This window comes from Haliotis rufescens, unplaced genomic scaffold (assembly GCF_023055435.1).
Source record: "Haliotis rufescens isolate VD_foot unplaced genomic scaffold, xgHalRufe1.0.p SCAF_21, whole genome shotgun sequence".
NCBI classification, from domain to species: Eukaryota; Metazoa; Mollusca; class Gastropoda; order Lepetellida; family Haliotidae; genus Haliotis; species Haliotis rufescens.
In genome coordinates, this window is record NW_025963902.1 from 10940940 (window position 1) to 10956267 (window position 15328).

Here is a 15328-nt window from a genome sequence, read left to right on the forward strand (position 1 = left end):
TGTTACAATGTTATTGTGGAATTGTACGTTGAAACCCTGTTAGACAGAAATCACACATTGTGAATAGTTAATGTATTGAATGTGTACATGACCACAAGGGGTTCTTGATTCTTTTGTTTGGACATGTTATCATCTCGCTCGATTTCACCGAGAATGGTATAAACTGCCGGGCAAAAGAAAATATACTCCTGAAAATTGGAGTGAGTATGGTTTTACGCCGCTTTTAGCAATATTCCAGCAATGTCACGGCGGGGGACACCAGAAATGGGCTTCACACATTGTACCTATGTCGGGAATCGAACCCGGGTTTTCGGCGTGACGAGCGAACGTTTTAACCACTAGGCTACCCGACCGCCCTTGAAAATTGGATTTGACCAAAGTATTAGACAACGTTCTTAAAACGTCAATAGTCTGAAAATATTCGCCGAAACACTGCAAACTTAAGGTCCAAAATACAAATATCATACCCGTATGAAATACATCACTATCGGATAACCATACTTGTTTGCTTCATGTTTGGCCGCCATCAAACATGGGTGTTTTCCTTCTTTTTCCCCGGCAGCTTAGTTCAGATTAGCGGGGGCACGGGTGGCCCAGTCGTGTAAGGCGCCGCGATTCGCTGTGCAGAGTTGCGTCCCTTGGGCACGCCAGAAACCTATGATTGTGGGTTCGAATCCCGGTTCGCCCCGATTATGTTTCTAGGTTTATCAACACCATACCCGTGCTCGTGGGTTTCACCGAAATGGTAAACGTCTGAGACCTGCATCACCTCGGGCTTTCCTCCCACATTAAGCTGACACGCTGTGATATAACTGGAATACTGTTAAAAGCGGCGTTAAACCCAACTCACTCACTAGATCGGATTAGCAGGGTTTCACAGGGTAGTATAATTCCCACATTGGTTATCTATCGATATGGCAAACCCTAATAAAGTGTATATTGTGATTCTAAAATGTCGCAATCCTAATGAATGCAGTAATAATACTTCCTTTGGGATTACAAACGGGGATGAGTATATTTTGTTGGTATTTGTAGCAATGTTCTATGTGTCACTGCAGTTTTAGGCATAACGACAGAAAGATTTACCTAATGGGCTACCTGGGAACCACCAGTGGCTTCGTTAGACTTCGTATTATGTAATCCGATTTTTGTCTCAGTCTGAATGTTTTATTTATGAATAACAATTAACTTTGAAACATAGTCATTGAAATGTTTGTATACAGGCACACCGACCTCTGAACATTCTGCATGACTTGGCTGGGACAAAGATGCCAGATAGAGTGATTGCACTTGTAAGAACACATTATGATGATTCTTTTAGAGACAACACTTCAACCTCATCTGGAATATATATTTATCATCCAAAACTGGCTCCCACAGGAGATATCGCTTGGGTGAGATCAAGCGATATCTATACTGTAGATATCGCTGCAATGAAATTGCATCACAATGCTTTGCAGACCATTGTGACGTCATTGGTTACCATGACGTCACAATCAAATGACATCACTAATGGCTCTGCTTCTGAAGCTATTAGCAGTACCTTTTACACTTAAGACACTGCTAATTACTTTCTACAAACTGAAAAAGTTGGAAGAATGATGTTGGATGATAAATAGAATCTCTCCCTCGTGTCTTTTGATATCAAATATATGAACACTCGTTGATAAAAGTTGAAAAAAATCCTCGGCAAGCCTCGGAGTTTTTCCACTTTTATCAACTCGTGTTGATATATTTGATATCAAAGGACACTCGGTTGAGATTCTCTGTATCAACTACAAAAGATTATACTAAGAACGTATTAAATGTCATACCTCATATTTCTTAACCTTTCTTATATACGATATTGACATGGATAAAACAATCTTTACTTTTTAATAGATGCAGTTTCTATTTTAATACATTTAATACGTTCTTAGTATAATCTTTTGTAATATCTCTATGTGTGAACGTGCGTGCATGTGTGCGTTTTCATTGTATTCCCTACATTTGCTAAATAGGTAAATGTCCTATAGGGATTTAAATGCATACGGATCTACTGGTCATGGAACAAATTTGAACAGATCTGGATAAGTGTGGTATATAAATGTATACTATAATAATATCTATATCCCGATGCATATGAAATATTAAGCAACTCTCACTGAGATGGCCTTGCCCGTTAGGCCTGTCAGAACAACCGACGTCCTCACACACTCACTTGCTTCTGCAACACACAATAACACCTTCACACATGTCATGTTTCCAGGTGTCATTTCTAACTCACACTGGGGGCACGGGTGGCCCAGTCGTCTAAGGCGCCGCGATTCGCTGTGCAGAGTTGCGTTCCTTGGGCACGCCGGAAACATATAATTGTGGGTTCGAATCCCGGTTCGCCCCGATTATGTTTCTAGCTTTGTCAGCACCATACCCGTGCTCGTGGGTTTCACCGAAGTGGTAAACGTCTGGGACCTGCATCACTTCGGGCTTTCCTCCCACATTAAGCTGACACGCCGCGATATAACTGGAATACTGTTAAAAGCGGCGTTAAACCCAACTCACTCACTCACTCACTCACTCACTCTAACTCACACTTTGCAAACTGTGTCTTCCGGTTCTTAGGAAACTCCTCTAACGTTTGAAACTGATGGTTAGTGACTTTGCTAGCTGTATCCCGCCGTCCTCTTTCAGACCCACTGAGTTTGTTCAGATTTTTCGCTTCACAATTTAACGGACCCGTGAAGATTCCGGGGTAGAACAGGTCTTAAGCAACCCATGCTTGCCGTAAAATGTGTCTATGCTTGTCGTAAAAGGCGACTAATGGGATCGGGTGGTCGATGCTCATGATGTCAATCACTGGATTGTCTGGTCCAGACTCGATTATTTACAGACCGCCGTCATATAGCTGGAATACTGCTGAGTGCGGCGTTAAACAACAAACCAACCAACCACAATTTAATGATCACAAAGAAACATACCCAGTCATTAAGGAGTACTGCTGTCCTGTGTCAGGCAACAAATACATACGTTATCATGCAAAATGTGTCAGTGACTGGGCAGTACATGCTTCCTCTTTTCGCGACACCCGGTTTTATCACTGATCTTCAGGGATCCGTTCATATAATTTCCACGGCTACTTTGCCTTTGACGTCAAATGGAATCTGTTTCGTTTAGACAGGACTATTTGACTGGGCTGGTATAGCTACAATTCACTCACTCAAGCACTCTAAGATACTTTTGATACTTGGGAATCATACTGCTAACAGAGTGGTTAGGTTCACTGACTTGGTTGATGCATGTCGTGGCCTGGTATCACAATGGCGTGTATCGATGCGCATGATGTCAATCACTGGGTTGCCTGGTCCAGACTCGATAACTTACAGACCGCCGTCATATCGCTGGAATATTGCTAAGTGCGGCGTTAAACAAACAAACAAATATAAATAGATTTGAAATTAGTTTTATTAATCAGCCACATATTATATAGACCCGTGAAGATCCGAGGTAGAATAGGTCTTCAACAACCCATGCTTGCCATAAAAGGCGACTATGCTTGTTGTAAGAGGCAACTAACGGGATCGAGTTGTCAGGCTCGCTGACTTTGTTGATGCATGTCATCGTATCCCAATTGCGTGAATCAATGCTCATGAAATCAATCACTGGATTGCCATGTCCAGACTCAATTATTTTACAGACCGCATATAGCTGGAATATTACTTATGATAAAAAAATAACGTTTAAATTAAATTGGAACGTTTACATTATTATGTTGTTATTAAACAATATCTATGTCAATTTATAAATGTGTAGTGTCTTATCAATTGCTTATTTTTCCCACGAACGGTACACCCAGGTCACGTTGTTCGCAAACAAGTTGTCCCAACGTCAGATCGGAATCAGTGCTTTAGGCCTAATGACCATCACGAAGGACACGATCCTAACGGTACGTTGAATTTATTTATTCATCTCTTTTCCTTGCTGAAACCTATAACATAATATACCTAGCTTCATTACAGCCCAATAACCAGTTGTAGTTCCATCACCTTGCTTTTTTGTTGACGCAGATCATCGGGACCCTCCTCACCTATGTTTTCATCGTGATCCAGTTTAAACCGGAATCAACTGGCTGATTGCACCGGGATACAAACCCCACGGTGGAATACCTGCATCAAGTCGTATGACTTGCACTTGAACTTTGGACGCCAGACAAGCTTTGAAACGACTTTGAAATTGCACATTAATAATGGAACCGTTTTTTAGATATTGGATCACATGTTTTCATCGAAACGCAGGCTCGATTGAATAAAACAGGTAACTTAGATACGTTCATAGTCAATACACGGATTGTAAGTGGAGAAATCCCGAAGAACACAATGTACATGATGACAGAGCGTAATCTGCATTGCAGTCGCCTTGTTTTTTCACGAACCGGATGTTGATTTCGTTACGCGAGTTTTGATTGGACTATGCAAAGACTCGTTAGTCCAGCCAAACTCGAACTCCATAATCGCAGGCTAGTTCGGCAAGGGTAGAAACTGGACTATTTTCATAAAGTCAGTTAACACCTTTGCCGCTGGAAGATGCAATGAACTGAAGTCTCACCTGTTTTTTACACATAGACTGGTTCATGTACATTGTATAAGCGTGTGTGAGCAGCCGAGCTCGAACACGTCACTGTATCAATAGTTGTTTTATTATTTTATGATTATTCCAATTGTGTGGATGGATGGGGCTGTCTAATCACCTCATTGCAACATGTTTCTAAGTAGAACATTTTCTTAAACACACACTGAAGAACCATGTGTCATCTAGATTGAGTGAGTGAGTGAGTATGGTTTTACGCCGCTTTTAGCAATATTCCAGCAATATCACGGCGGGGGACACCAGAAATGGGCTTCCCACATACCCATGTCGGGAATCGAACCCGGGTCTTCGGCGTGACGAGCGAACGCTTTAACCACTAGGCTACCCGACCGCCCCGTGTCATCTAGAAGTCAGTGATTTGGGGTGAGTAAGTTAGTATGGTGTTATGCCGCGTACGTGTTGCAATGTTCAAGTAATATCACAGCTGCGTAGCCTTGTGCTTAAAGCGTTCGTTCGTCGACCGTGGTCTTGTGGTAGAGCGTTCACCCGGAGAGAAGCGCATCGAGGATTCGATCCCCGGCCGCTTCATACCAAAGAGATTGAAAGATGGAACGAAGTGTTACCCTGCCTGGTCGTCGGCATTAAGGGGCTCAAACAAGGTCTAGTCGGCTCGAAGTCGGTACACATGCTTTGCAAATCCTGCAATCAACCTGAGTCTGTACGTTGAATCCATGTTGTTTACAAACCGGGCGTCTAGTTCGTTACGCGATTTTGATTGGACTATGAATATTGTCCATAGACTCGTAAGTGGGCGAGTGAGAGAGTGTGAGTGGTTGGTTTGTTGTTTAACGCCGCAATATTCTGGCTGGACCAGACAATCAAGTGATTGACATCATGAGCATTGATCCACGCAATTGGGATACGATAACATGCATCAACCAAGTCAGCGAGCCTGACCACCCCATCCCGTTAGTCGCCCTTTACGACAAGCATAGTCGCATTATACAGAAAGCATGGGTTGCTGAAGACCTATTCTACCCCGGATCTTCACTGGTCTTAATGACAATCGCAGCCCGTGGAAACACCAAGATAATGAAAAGCTGTTCCAAACAAGATGGTGAAAAGTTTTACAGTACATTAAGGAGTCTTGACCAGGAAAACCGGTGAGTCAAAACATGAGCGGCAATGAACGACATCGGGCACGATGACACGCTACATCAGCCGAGTGATGGACACTGAATACCCGATCGTTTACGATATTTATTTGCTTTGCATCAACACAGAATCAGGTCATCCTATGAGGCACGGACAAGGTGGCACAAGACAGTTGATTGGGACTGCACATCCCGAGGTAGGTATGAGCTTATTAAGAATGTCGCCCAAAAGACTTCTCTCTGTAAAAATAATTATTTTTTTCAGTTGTCAGTGACTTGAACATACAGTCAAATCAAATATTGGGTCCTTTCTCGTTTGATCTGATATCGTATAGCAGGAGATAGTGAAAATCAACGTTGTGTATATTATCACAATAATAGTTTTCAAATGTTCACATCTTAATATCATCACAAATCATAATTATATAATTTTTGTTTGTTTAACGCCGCACTCAGCAATATTCCAGCTATATGACAGCGGTCTGTAAATAATCGAATCTGGACCAGACAATCCAGTAATTGACATCATGAGTCTCGATCAACGCAATTGGGATACGATGACATGCATCAACCAAGTCAGCGGGCCTGACCACCCGATCCTGTTAGTCGCCTCTTACGACAAGCATTCTCTTCCCGGATCCATATTTATACAATGTTTACATGACATAAGTGTGACCTACTAATTGTCTTTTATCATTTATGAGATTGCCTTTGTTGAATGATTACATTAATCCATATTTTAAGTTCGGGCAGCTATCAACCATCAGTAAAGAACTGATATATATGATGAATATTTCATCAGTCATGTTTTCGTGTTTTTTTTATTGTATTCAGTTATTTTCTCATGAAGACAGTTCAAAAACACAAGTTCAGTGTACACATTAAGATATATTCCGCTCATTGTATAAAAACTGTGCAGCATTCCAATGCAACAGTGGTTGATGTTATGATTTGGTTGGTAGGTTAGTTAGTTTGTTGGTAAAGGCCGCACTCAGCAATATTCCAGCTATATGGCGGTGGTCTGTAGATAATCGAGTCTGGACCAGACAATCCAGTGATTAAGATAATGAGCATCGATCCAATTGGGATCGATGACATGCATCAACCAAGTCAAGCGAGGCTGACAACCCGATCCATTTAGTCGCCTCTTACGACAAGCATTGGTTGCTGGGGAACTATTTCTTTCCAATAAACCCTACAACACGTTATCGAGAAAGGTAAGCATGTCTTCATGGCACAAATCATGCATTTCTTGTTCCATAAATATGTGTTTATTCAAAACGTCAGTGTCAAAAAATGATATTGGCAGGCGTTTTATCCTTCACACCTACCCTTGGCAGGTGCTGTTGACGCCATTATAGCCAGGGAAACAACAAGGACGACCAGTAGGAGGACTTTCATTGTGCTGGAAGCAAATGCAACACGTCATTCGTCACCACTCGCCCCTTTTCGTAACCTGCAAGAAGACTCGTCCCCCTATCGATGAATGTTATGTGCGAAAATACGACAAACCAATCAGAATGCGCGTATGATTTCAAGTTCTTCGTCAAAGAATACCTCAGAAATAATATTTGATTTTACATATGTCTTGCATCTAAAAATATACCCAAGACACAGTTAAATGTGTTCAGTCATACTGTATAATTCCTCATGTCCCGATGTGCTTTAAATTGCATCTGAAATATATATAATACATGGGGAAATAAACCTGAACCATTACACAACGAGTTGACAATTGTTTTAGGTATGCCCGTTTGCGTTAAGACGGAACCCGGTCACAAAAATGGCCACGAGAGGGGCACGAGTCGCTATTCGGCTTGTCCCGGAATAACACGAGTTGGTCACGAATGGCAATACGTACGCATGATACATTTGTGGTTGTAAATCCGGATTCAGTGGCATGAATGGCGATTAATGGCATGAATTGTAATTCAAAATGTGATCTAATTTAGAATTAGAAGTCATGCTATGAGGCTGGGTATCTGAAATAAGTTAACATTTAATGGCGCTGTGGCAATAACTAAGCCATACCGGGACACGGGTGGCCCAGTCATCTAAGGCACCACAATTCGCTGTGCAGAGTTGCGTCCTATGAATACGGCAGAACCCTATGATCGTGGGTTCGAATCCTGGTTCGCCTCGAATATGTTTTTAGGTTTGTCAGCACCATACTCGTTCTTGTGGGTTTCGTCAAAGTGATAAACGTCTGAGACCTGCATCACTTCGGGCTTTCCTCCCACATATATTCCTCCTCTGACACACTGATAAAACTGAAATACTGTTTAAAGCGGCGTTAAACCTAAATCACATACTCAGTCAAAGAGCGACTAAGTATTTTAGTAAACATTGACTAGTACCCTGGTCTTATTATCTTTAACAAGACCTACAAACAAGCTTGTGAAATCGCCACTTGATGATTATCTGTAAAGAATTAAGTTCCGATAACACTAAATGCCATGTTCATGTTGTGTATTTGAACATGGGACGGAAGATATACGTACCTACTTGACTTGAGCTTAACAATTAGGCGTCCAAGATATGTATTGTTGATAACAAACTGCACTCCCTGCAGATAACGGCGTGGCATATGCTTGGTTCCCATGTCAGGGATAGGCATCATGTCATGGTCGCTTTCCTTGTCACACATAGCTCATGTTCATATATTATATTTGTAGGTTTGTCAGCACCATGCCCGTGCTCGTGTGTTTCACCTAAGTGGTGAACGTCTGAGACCGTCTTCCAAAGGCAAGGGAGTTCAATGACTAAAAAAGTCCAGTTTCCACCCTTGCCGAACTAGGCTGGTATTATGGAGTTTTATTTTGGCTGGACGAACGAGTCTATGCATAGTCCAATCAAAATCGTGCATCGAAATCGTAATCCGGTTCGTAAACTGTCCTGCAGATTTCGGTCGATTGCAGGATTTGCAAAGCATGTGCACCGCACCGTTGTCAACAGATATTTTCCAAATCTTTTCATGTTTTTAATCAAGGTTCTCACGCATTGCGCGATGTAAGACCCGTTTTATCACAACATAGACCTTGATTATCGATCGGATCGTCTTGACTGGGCGCCACTGTTTTGTTTCTAGCAAATGCGAGTGATACGAGAGGTGGAATCTGATTGGTCTAAAGGAGAGGCTCAGAAGGGACATAACTCGTAATAGCCACTCGTGGCGCTACGATAGAGCCCATGAATTCTAGCCTAGTTCGGCAGGGTGGGAACTGGACTTTTAAAGTCAGTTAACTCTCTTGCCTCGGGCAGATGTCTGAGGCCTGCATCACTTTCCTCCCACTTCAGATGACACTGATAGAATACTGACAATAAATTTTAATTCAAAGCGGATTAAACACACTCACTCACTCATGTTCAATTATGATTGAAAATTCAATTATACTTATAATGATACGTAGTAAAGACTCGGCTTGGTCAATATGTATGAGTGAGTGAGTTAATCACATCGGCAATATTTCAGCCATATCCTGACGAGAACAATTTAGACAGTAATAAATACATAATGACTAAAAACAACACCTGTCGACAAAGGACAGTTAAAGAAGTAGATTATCACAGATATAAAATCATCAACAAACGTTCCTGTGACACCAGTATTTTAGTGAATTTTTCAAACAAGTAAAGTTTGATTTTCAATATTGTAGTACATGTATGGAATCAAGTCACAAAAACGCAACTGCTACAGAAAAGCATGCATTCCATGCAAAAGTTGACTTTTATGCAAGCCCCATGCATTTCACTACCCAAGAATTGGTATAAAAACATGTGCGTTAACGGGATTCCATATGCATTGTTTAGCATCGTGCTGACAACAACCACTCCGAAAAACAACAAAATTACGCAATTAATCAACATTACGAAATGCCACGCCTGTCCGAAAATGAGCGTCCGCGAGCCATTGGTATGCTTGAAGCAGGATCGAGTCAACGTGATGTTGCAAGACAATTTAACGTCCACAGAAACACCATTTGGTGTTAAAGGCAACGTTGGCAACAGACGAATGCAGTCAGAGACCATCCTCGGAGTGGCAGGCCACGCGTAACCAATAATCGACAAGACAACTGGATTCGAACAACACACCTACGAAATCGATTCCAGCCAGCAACAGTGACTGCAAGAAGCATCCCTGGCTTTCGACTCACTCACTCACTCACTATAAGGTCTCTCAAAAGGCAGTTTGGACTCTATTAAGGCTTCTGAAATGCTGAACTTTGCCATGAATTGTTCTCCTCCTTTACATCATCATATTTTGTTTGAATGAGTTGGATTTTACTCGGGGGGGGGGGTTTAAAAACCAATTTATGGCTTCAGAAACATTTCTCCATTTAGAGGGGCGGTCGGGTAGCCTAGTGGTTAAAGCGTTCGCTCGTCACGCCGAAGACCCGGGATCGATTCCCGACATGGGTACAATGTTTGAAGCCCATTTCTGGTGTCCCCCACGGATATTGCTGGAATATTGCTAAAAGCGGCGTAAGATCATACTCACTCACTCACTCCATTTAGAAGGTTTATGGTGGTCAGAGTTGTAACTTTGTGTTGAGTAAATGTAAATGTGGGGTATTGAACAATGTTCTACAAAAGTACATTTATTCTTACAGATTCAAAAGTATTGTAGAGGGCTACTTGTCTTTGTGTTTGCTAAAACTTTCGTCCTCAGAATTAATTCTGAAAAAGATATTTGAATATAAATGGTCATAGCAACTTTTTTTATGTGTCTGTCTTGTTGACAATAAAAGCTGTTGGCTACAAATCCAGATGAGCTACAGCAAGGCACTACTTTCTCGTTCTCTGTTATATATTCTATCAATGAAAATTAGGTCATACTTACTTGGGTTGCTGGTCATGATGAGTTCATTTTGTGAGTGAGTGAGTGAGTTGGGTTTAACGCCGCTTTTAACATTATTCCAATTATGTCACGGCGTGTCAGCTTAATGTCGGATGAAAGCCTGAAGTGATGCAGGTCTCTTACGTTTACCACTTCGGTGAAACCCACGAGCACGGGTATGGTGCTGACAAACCTAGAAACATAATCGGGGCGAATCAGGATTCGAACCCACAATCATAGGTTTCTGGCGTGCCCAAGGGACGCAACTCTGCATAGCGAATCGAGGCGCCTTAGACGACTGGGCCACCCGTGCCCCAACATTTTGTGACGATGTCGTATTGGTCAGAGTAATTTTACTGATAGTATGCACCTAGAAATTAATTAAGCACCCCTGGTTTTGCGAAACTAAATGTCTTGTGTAAGATGAAACGCTCATGCAATATGTTAACTGCATTAAAATCACAGTTGCGACATAACGGCAAAATTGATCACCACGAAAATATAGATCAGAGAAGTTCGAGGATCAGGTATGAACGACGCCTACTGTCCAAAATCGTTAATTGTTATCTTACAAAGATGATCACTAACCTAAAAATAAGTGGCGAGTTTAACCGCCCTGTTCCTGAATGACAGGTTCTACCTATTTCCTCATTCCTCCAGTGAGTCTTCTGATACGATCACGAGGTAACTGCTGTCATTCCCGATGCAATGCAGCCTCTAAAGCTACCATATTCTGTAACTGTTGAATCCATTGCCTGCAGCCGACGTCCAAGAATGTCACAAACATTTTCCAGTGCATTAAAATCTGGACCCACAGCGGGCCAAGGCGTCCTTGCCCAACTGCAGTCTCAGAGGGCGAACGATTGGGTCTGGCGTTGTCGTCTATGAGCACAGGTCGAGTGGTAAGTGTATGAGCGCCATTGAGATTACCTCGTACAGTTACCATGTCCAGTTTACACCATGGCGGAGCCTCCACCGTACGTGCTGATACAATGTACCATGGGGGTATACGTAGTGTTTCTGTGTCTCCAAACCCGCAGTCTGTGACGTGCAGCAAGAATCTTCTTCATCAGACTAATGGATCCGTCGCCACGTCCTCAGATGCCAATGAAGTTGAGCCATACACCAAGCCCATCGAAGTGTCTGATGATGAGCAGTCTGATGACCCTTTGTGACTTCATCCCAAATGAGTTTAGCCGGTTTCGGACAGTTCTGATAGACAGATGCCTCTTGGGAAGCCATTGTTATTTCAGTACTTTACTCGTAACATAGGATTGGCGCCTCACAAGACTAGATCCCTGTCTGCCCGTCCAGTTGTCTTTAGGGGTGTCACTGTTCTTGGACGGTCCTTTCGCGAACCCCTGGTATCATTACTATTTGATAGTGATTCATAAGCACATGCTCAGTCTGGACCAGACAATCCAGTGATTGATATCATGAACATCGATCCACGCAATTGGGATACGATGACATGCATCAACCAAGTCAGTGAGTCTGACCACCCGATCCCGTTAGTCGCCTCTTAGACAAGCATAGTCACCTTTTACGGAAAGCATGGGTTGCTGAAGACCTATTCTACCCCGGATCTTCACGGGTCGTAAATCCGTATCTGTAAACTCCGGAAGAGACAATACAGTGACTGACATCATGATCATCGACCTACGCAACTGATATACGAAGACTTTAAACAAGTCAGCCGGACCACCCGATCCCGTTAGTCGCCTCTTACGACACGCAACGTCGCCTCTTACGACAAACATATGTTCCTGAATACCATTCCAACCCGGGTCTTCACCGACCAATTGGCATTCGTCGTCCTGATCTTGTACAAGCCGTCGTGTCACTGGATCATTGTTTAGTGGGGCGTTAAACAATACACAAAACAAACAACATTTCAAATAAATATTCTTTTATGACATCTGTAAGGTTTACAGAATCATACAACCACGAGCATGCTTTGTTTTTAGGCAAGGTTACCATTATCGATAATGGGTCTTAACAAAGGATTACGGCAGGCGCCTAGTGCTTCACAGAGCGGAAATGGCGAAGGCAAGTGCTTTAGGATCTCCTGTAGGTCAATGTCTTCTTGTTCTGGGAAATGTAATAAGTTGAAAAACATTGGTTTGGTGGAATTACATAACACAAAGGATCTACGATGTCAAAATTCTCTTCTTTGTATGCAAAGGACTTTCTTTCTTATCACGAGTTCAAGGCATAGATGTAGTACAATAGAAAAGTGATCGCTATCGGGATTGTCTGTTGAAAGAAATAGGCATGCACTAACACTATCCTAGTGAATAGAAAGAAAATGTTTGAACAACGTGATTGTTTCCGAAAGTGTTGACATCTGCGTGACCTTGACCTTTAGACCAAATACGTGAAAAGTCATTGAGCTCGAAACCTCACTGTAGAGATGGCATTTGCCATTTTTTGGAAAGTTGGTAACAAGATTTTCCCGAAAGTTTCGACCTTGAACGTTGGACCGATTTCCGTCAAGTTACTGGGTTTGCAACCTTAGTGTAGAGACGATATATACCAAGTGTCGTGAAATTTGAAATAACGATTTTCTCGGAAAATTGGTAACGAGGTATTAACACACGAGTGACATTTCAATTACCTTGACCTCAACCTGACGTGCGTCAAACGAATTTCCCAGTCCCAAATGTCTCATACGTAACATATTATAGTCATAGACCCGGAGGGAGACGAGTTGTTCTCAAAACAAATAATAAATCCTGACGGGGCTGGTTAATTGTGGCTATTTATTACTCTTATTATATGAATATAAACCAAGTCACGTTAGAGGCGACTAACGGGATCGGGTGGTCAGGCTCGCTGACTTGTTTTATGAATGTCATCGTTTCCCAATTGCGTGGATCAATGCTCATGTCAATCACTGGATTATCTGGTTCATAGTAACACTAACGGTCAGGGGCATACTAGGGGTCGTAACAAAGCGGCCTCGGGATTATTGTAACGACATGGCTCTGAAGCATTCCTTGCAGAATGTGTGAGTGAGTGAGTATGGTTTTACGCCGCTTTTAGCAATATTCCAGCAATATCACGGCGGTGTAGAATGTGTAGAAAGTGGCCATCTGTTTCAACACTTGTGAGTTAGTTACCTGGCACTGGCGCTGCGAGGGTGACACATACCAGCGTGATGAACAGAGCCAACTTCACAATCATTGTTGATGCTGAAACACAAACATTAGATTCAATCCATCCTCGATATTCCAGTGCATTATATCTCCATCATATCATAAATACCCTTGTCCCTGGCCGTCCAAATAAATAACACCCCAAGCCTAAAGAAATTTGTTCGTTGGTGTTTTTGTTAATGTTCAGCTTAAATCGACTCTCAGATATTCGACATAAATTATGTAATCATGTTTTTTGTTGATGTTTGTCCTTGTTTGAGTGGAACTCGAACAATGACTGATGTCAACAAGAAATACAATCGAGTTTTGATTTGTTTTGGGGTTGGTTTTTTTGTTTAACGCCGCACTCAGCAATATTTCAGCTATATGACGGCGGTCTGGTCTGTAAATGATCGAGTCTGGACCAGACAATCCAGTGTTTGACATCATGAGAATCGATTCACGCAATTGGGATCAATGGCATGCATCAACCAAGTCAGCGAGCCTGACCACCCGATTCCGTAAGTCGCCTTTTACGACAAGCATAGTCGCATTTTATGGCAAGCATGGGTTGCTGAAGACCTATTCTACCCCGGATCTTCACAGCAGAGTTATTTGAACAGTTTACAATATAGAAAATTGAAATTCATTACCAGTACGTATATGAGAACAAATGCGTGGATCATGGAAAGCTGTTTGGTTCACAGAACAACTTACATGTGTGTGTTCTTCTGTCGCTGGTTGACGATAAGGATAAGAACCGAATTCATACTTCGTAATATAGCACACGTCAAGTAATCTCTGTTTTCCTTTATGCGATAATTAAATCGTGTCAATTTAATCTTGCATGACGCAATTTATATGTCTTTCAACGTAAGCCCATTGATTACTCTTTTGTACCAAAAACAACATGTAATCTCCAATTTAAATCTCCAATGCTTCATTTTCGAGTCTACAGGTTCTACTACACTAAATCAGAACTAGTTGTGACAGTGCGGTTATCGTAGCCTTCAGTGCAGATCAAGAGCGACTGCAGGCTGTGATTGGATGATATTGTGTAAGATTTTTTTGTCTTTTAAATGTACATCCATCCAGTAGTTAAAACTGCCCATATTTATCAATATTTGGTGCTGACTTTTTTTACAAGATTACTTGTGCTTTATGTGAGCACATATATTTTCAAGTAGGTGGCATTTGGTGCGGAACTGGGGATGGTGTGTTCAGCTTCCTGTACTCGGAAAGGGAGCTGGCTAACCTAGCCAAAATTTGTGTTTTTTATTGCAGCTTTAAGGCCAGACTGTCCATATATGTAAATGTAATGGCTGTTGAATGCCTAGTTTTAAAAGAGAAAGTTACTATAGAAGTCTATGGGAAAACATTTGGTTATGTGTAACTTTTACAGACCCGTGGAATGTTCCCCGGAGAGCGGAAGGTCTGGGTTTCGAACCCGATACCGAAAGACGTTAAAAGATTGTACTTGTTACCCTGTCTAGCTCTCGGCATTAAGGAGTTAAACAAGGACTGGTCGGCTCGGAGTATACTGTGTCTGAGTGGGGTATTCATGTAAAACGGCGGGGTGTCCAGGGGGTCCAGGCCATACACCACCGACCCAACCCCTTTTGGAATTTTGTAATACC

The 15328-nt window shown here is 42.1% G+C and overlaps 1 protein-coding gene across 7 annotated transcripts; it reads right to left on the minus strand.

Moving 5' to 3' along the window:
- Positions 1-5809: 5809 nt before the first annotated feature.
- On the minus strand, positions 5810-14522 carry LOC124145709. 7 transcript variants are annotated; one of them, XR_007222601.1, is made up of 4 exons: positions 14345-14456; positions 13677-13748; positions 7049-7122; positions 5810-5957 (listed from the first exon to the last, which is right to left on the minus strand). XR_007222601.1 is itself a non-coding variant. In XM_048401238.1 (4 exons), the coding sequence occupies exons 1-4, from the start codon at positions 14459-14461 to the stop codon at positions 5854-5856; spliced, it is 303 nt and encodes a 100-aa protein (XP_048257195.1). In that variant the 5' UTR covers positions 14462-14522; the 3' UTR covers positions 5810-5853. The 7 variants fall into 7 exon arrangements, 2 of the variants coding, with proteins under 2 accessions (XP_048257195.1, XP_048257194.1); XM_048401238.1 differs by having other exon boundaries at positions 14409-14522; XR_007222602.1 differs by lacking the exons at positions 13677-13748; positions 14345-14456 and adding an exon at positions 8219-8415 and having other exon boundaries at positions 7049-7193.
- Positions 14523-15328: the final 806 nt, after the last annotated feature.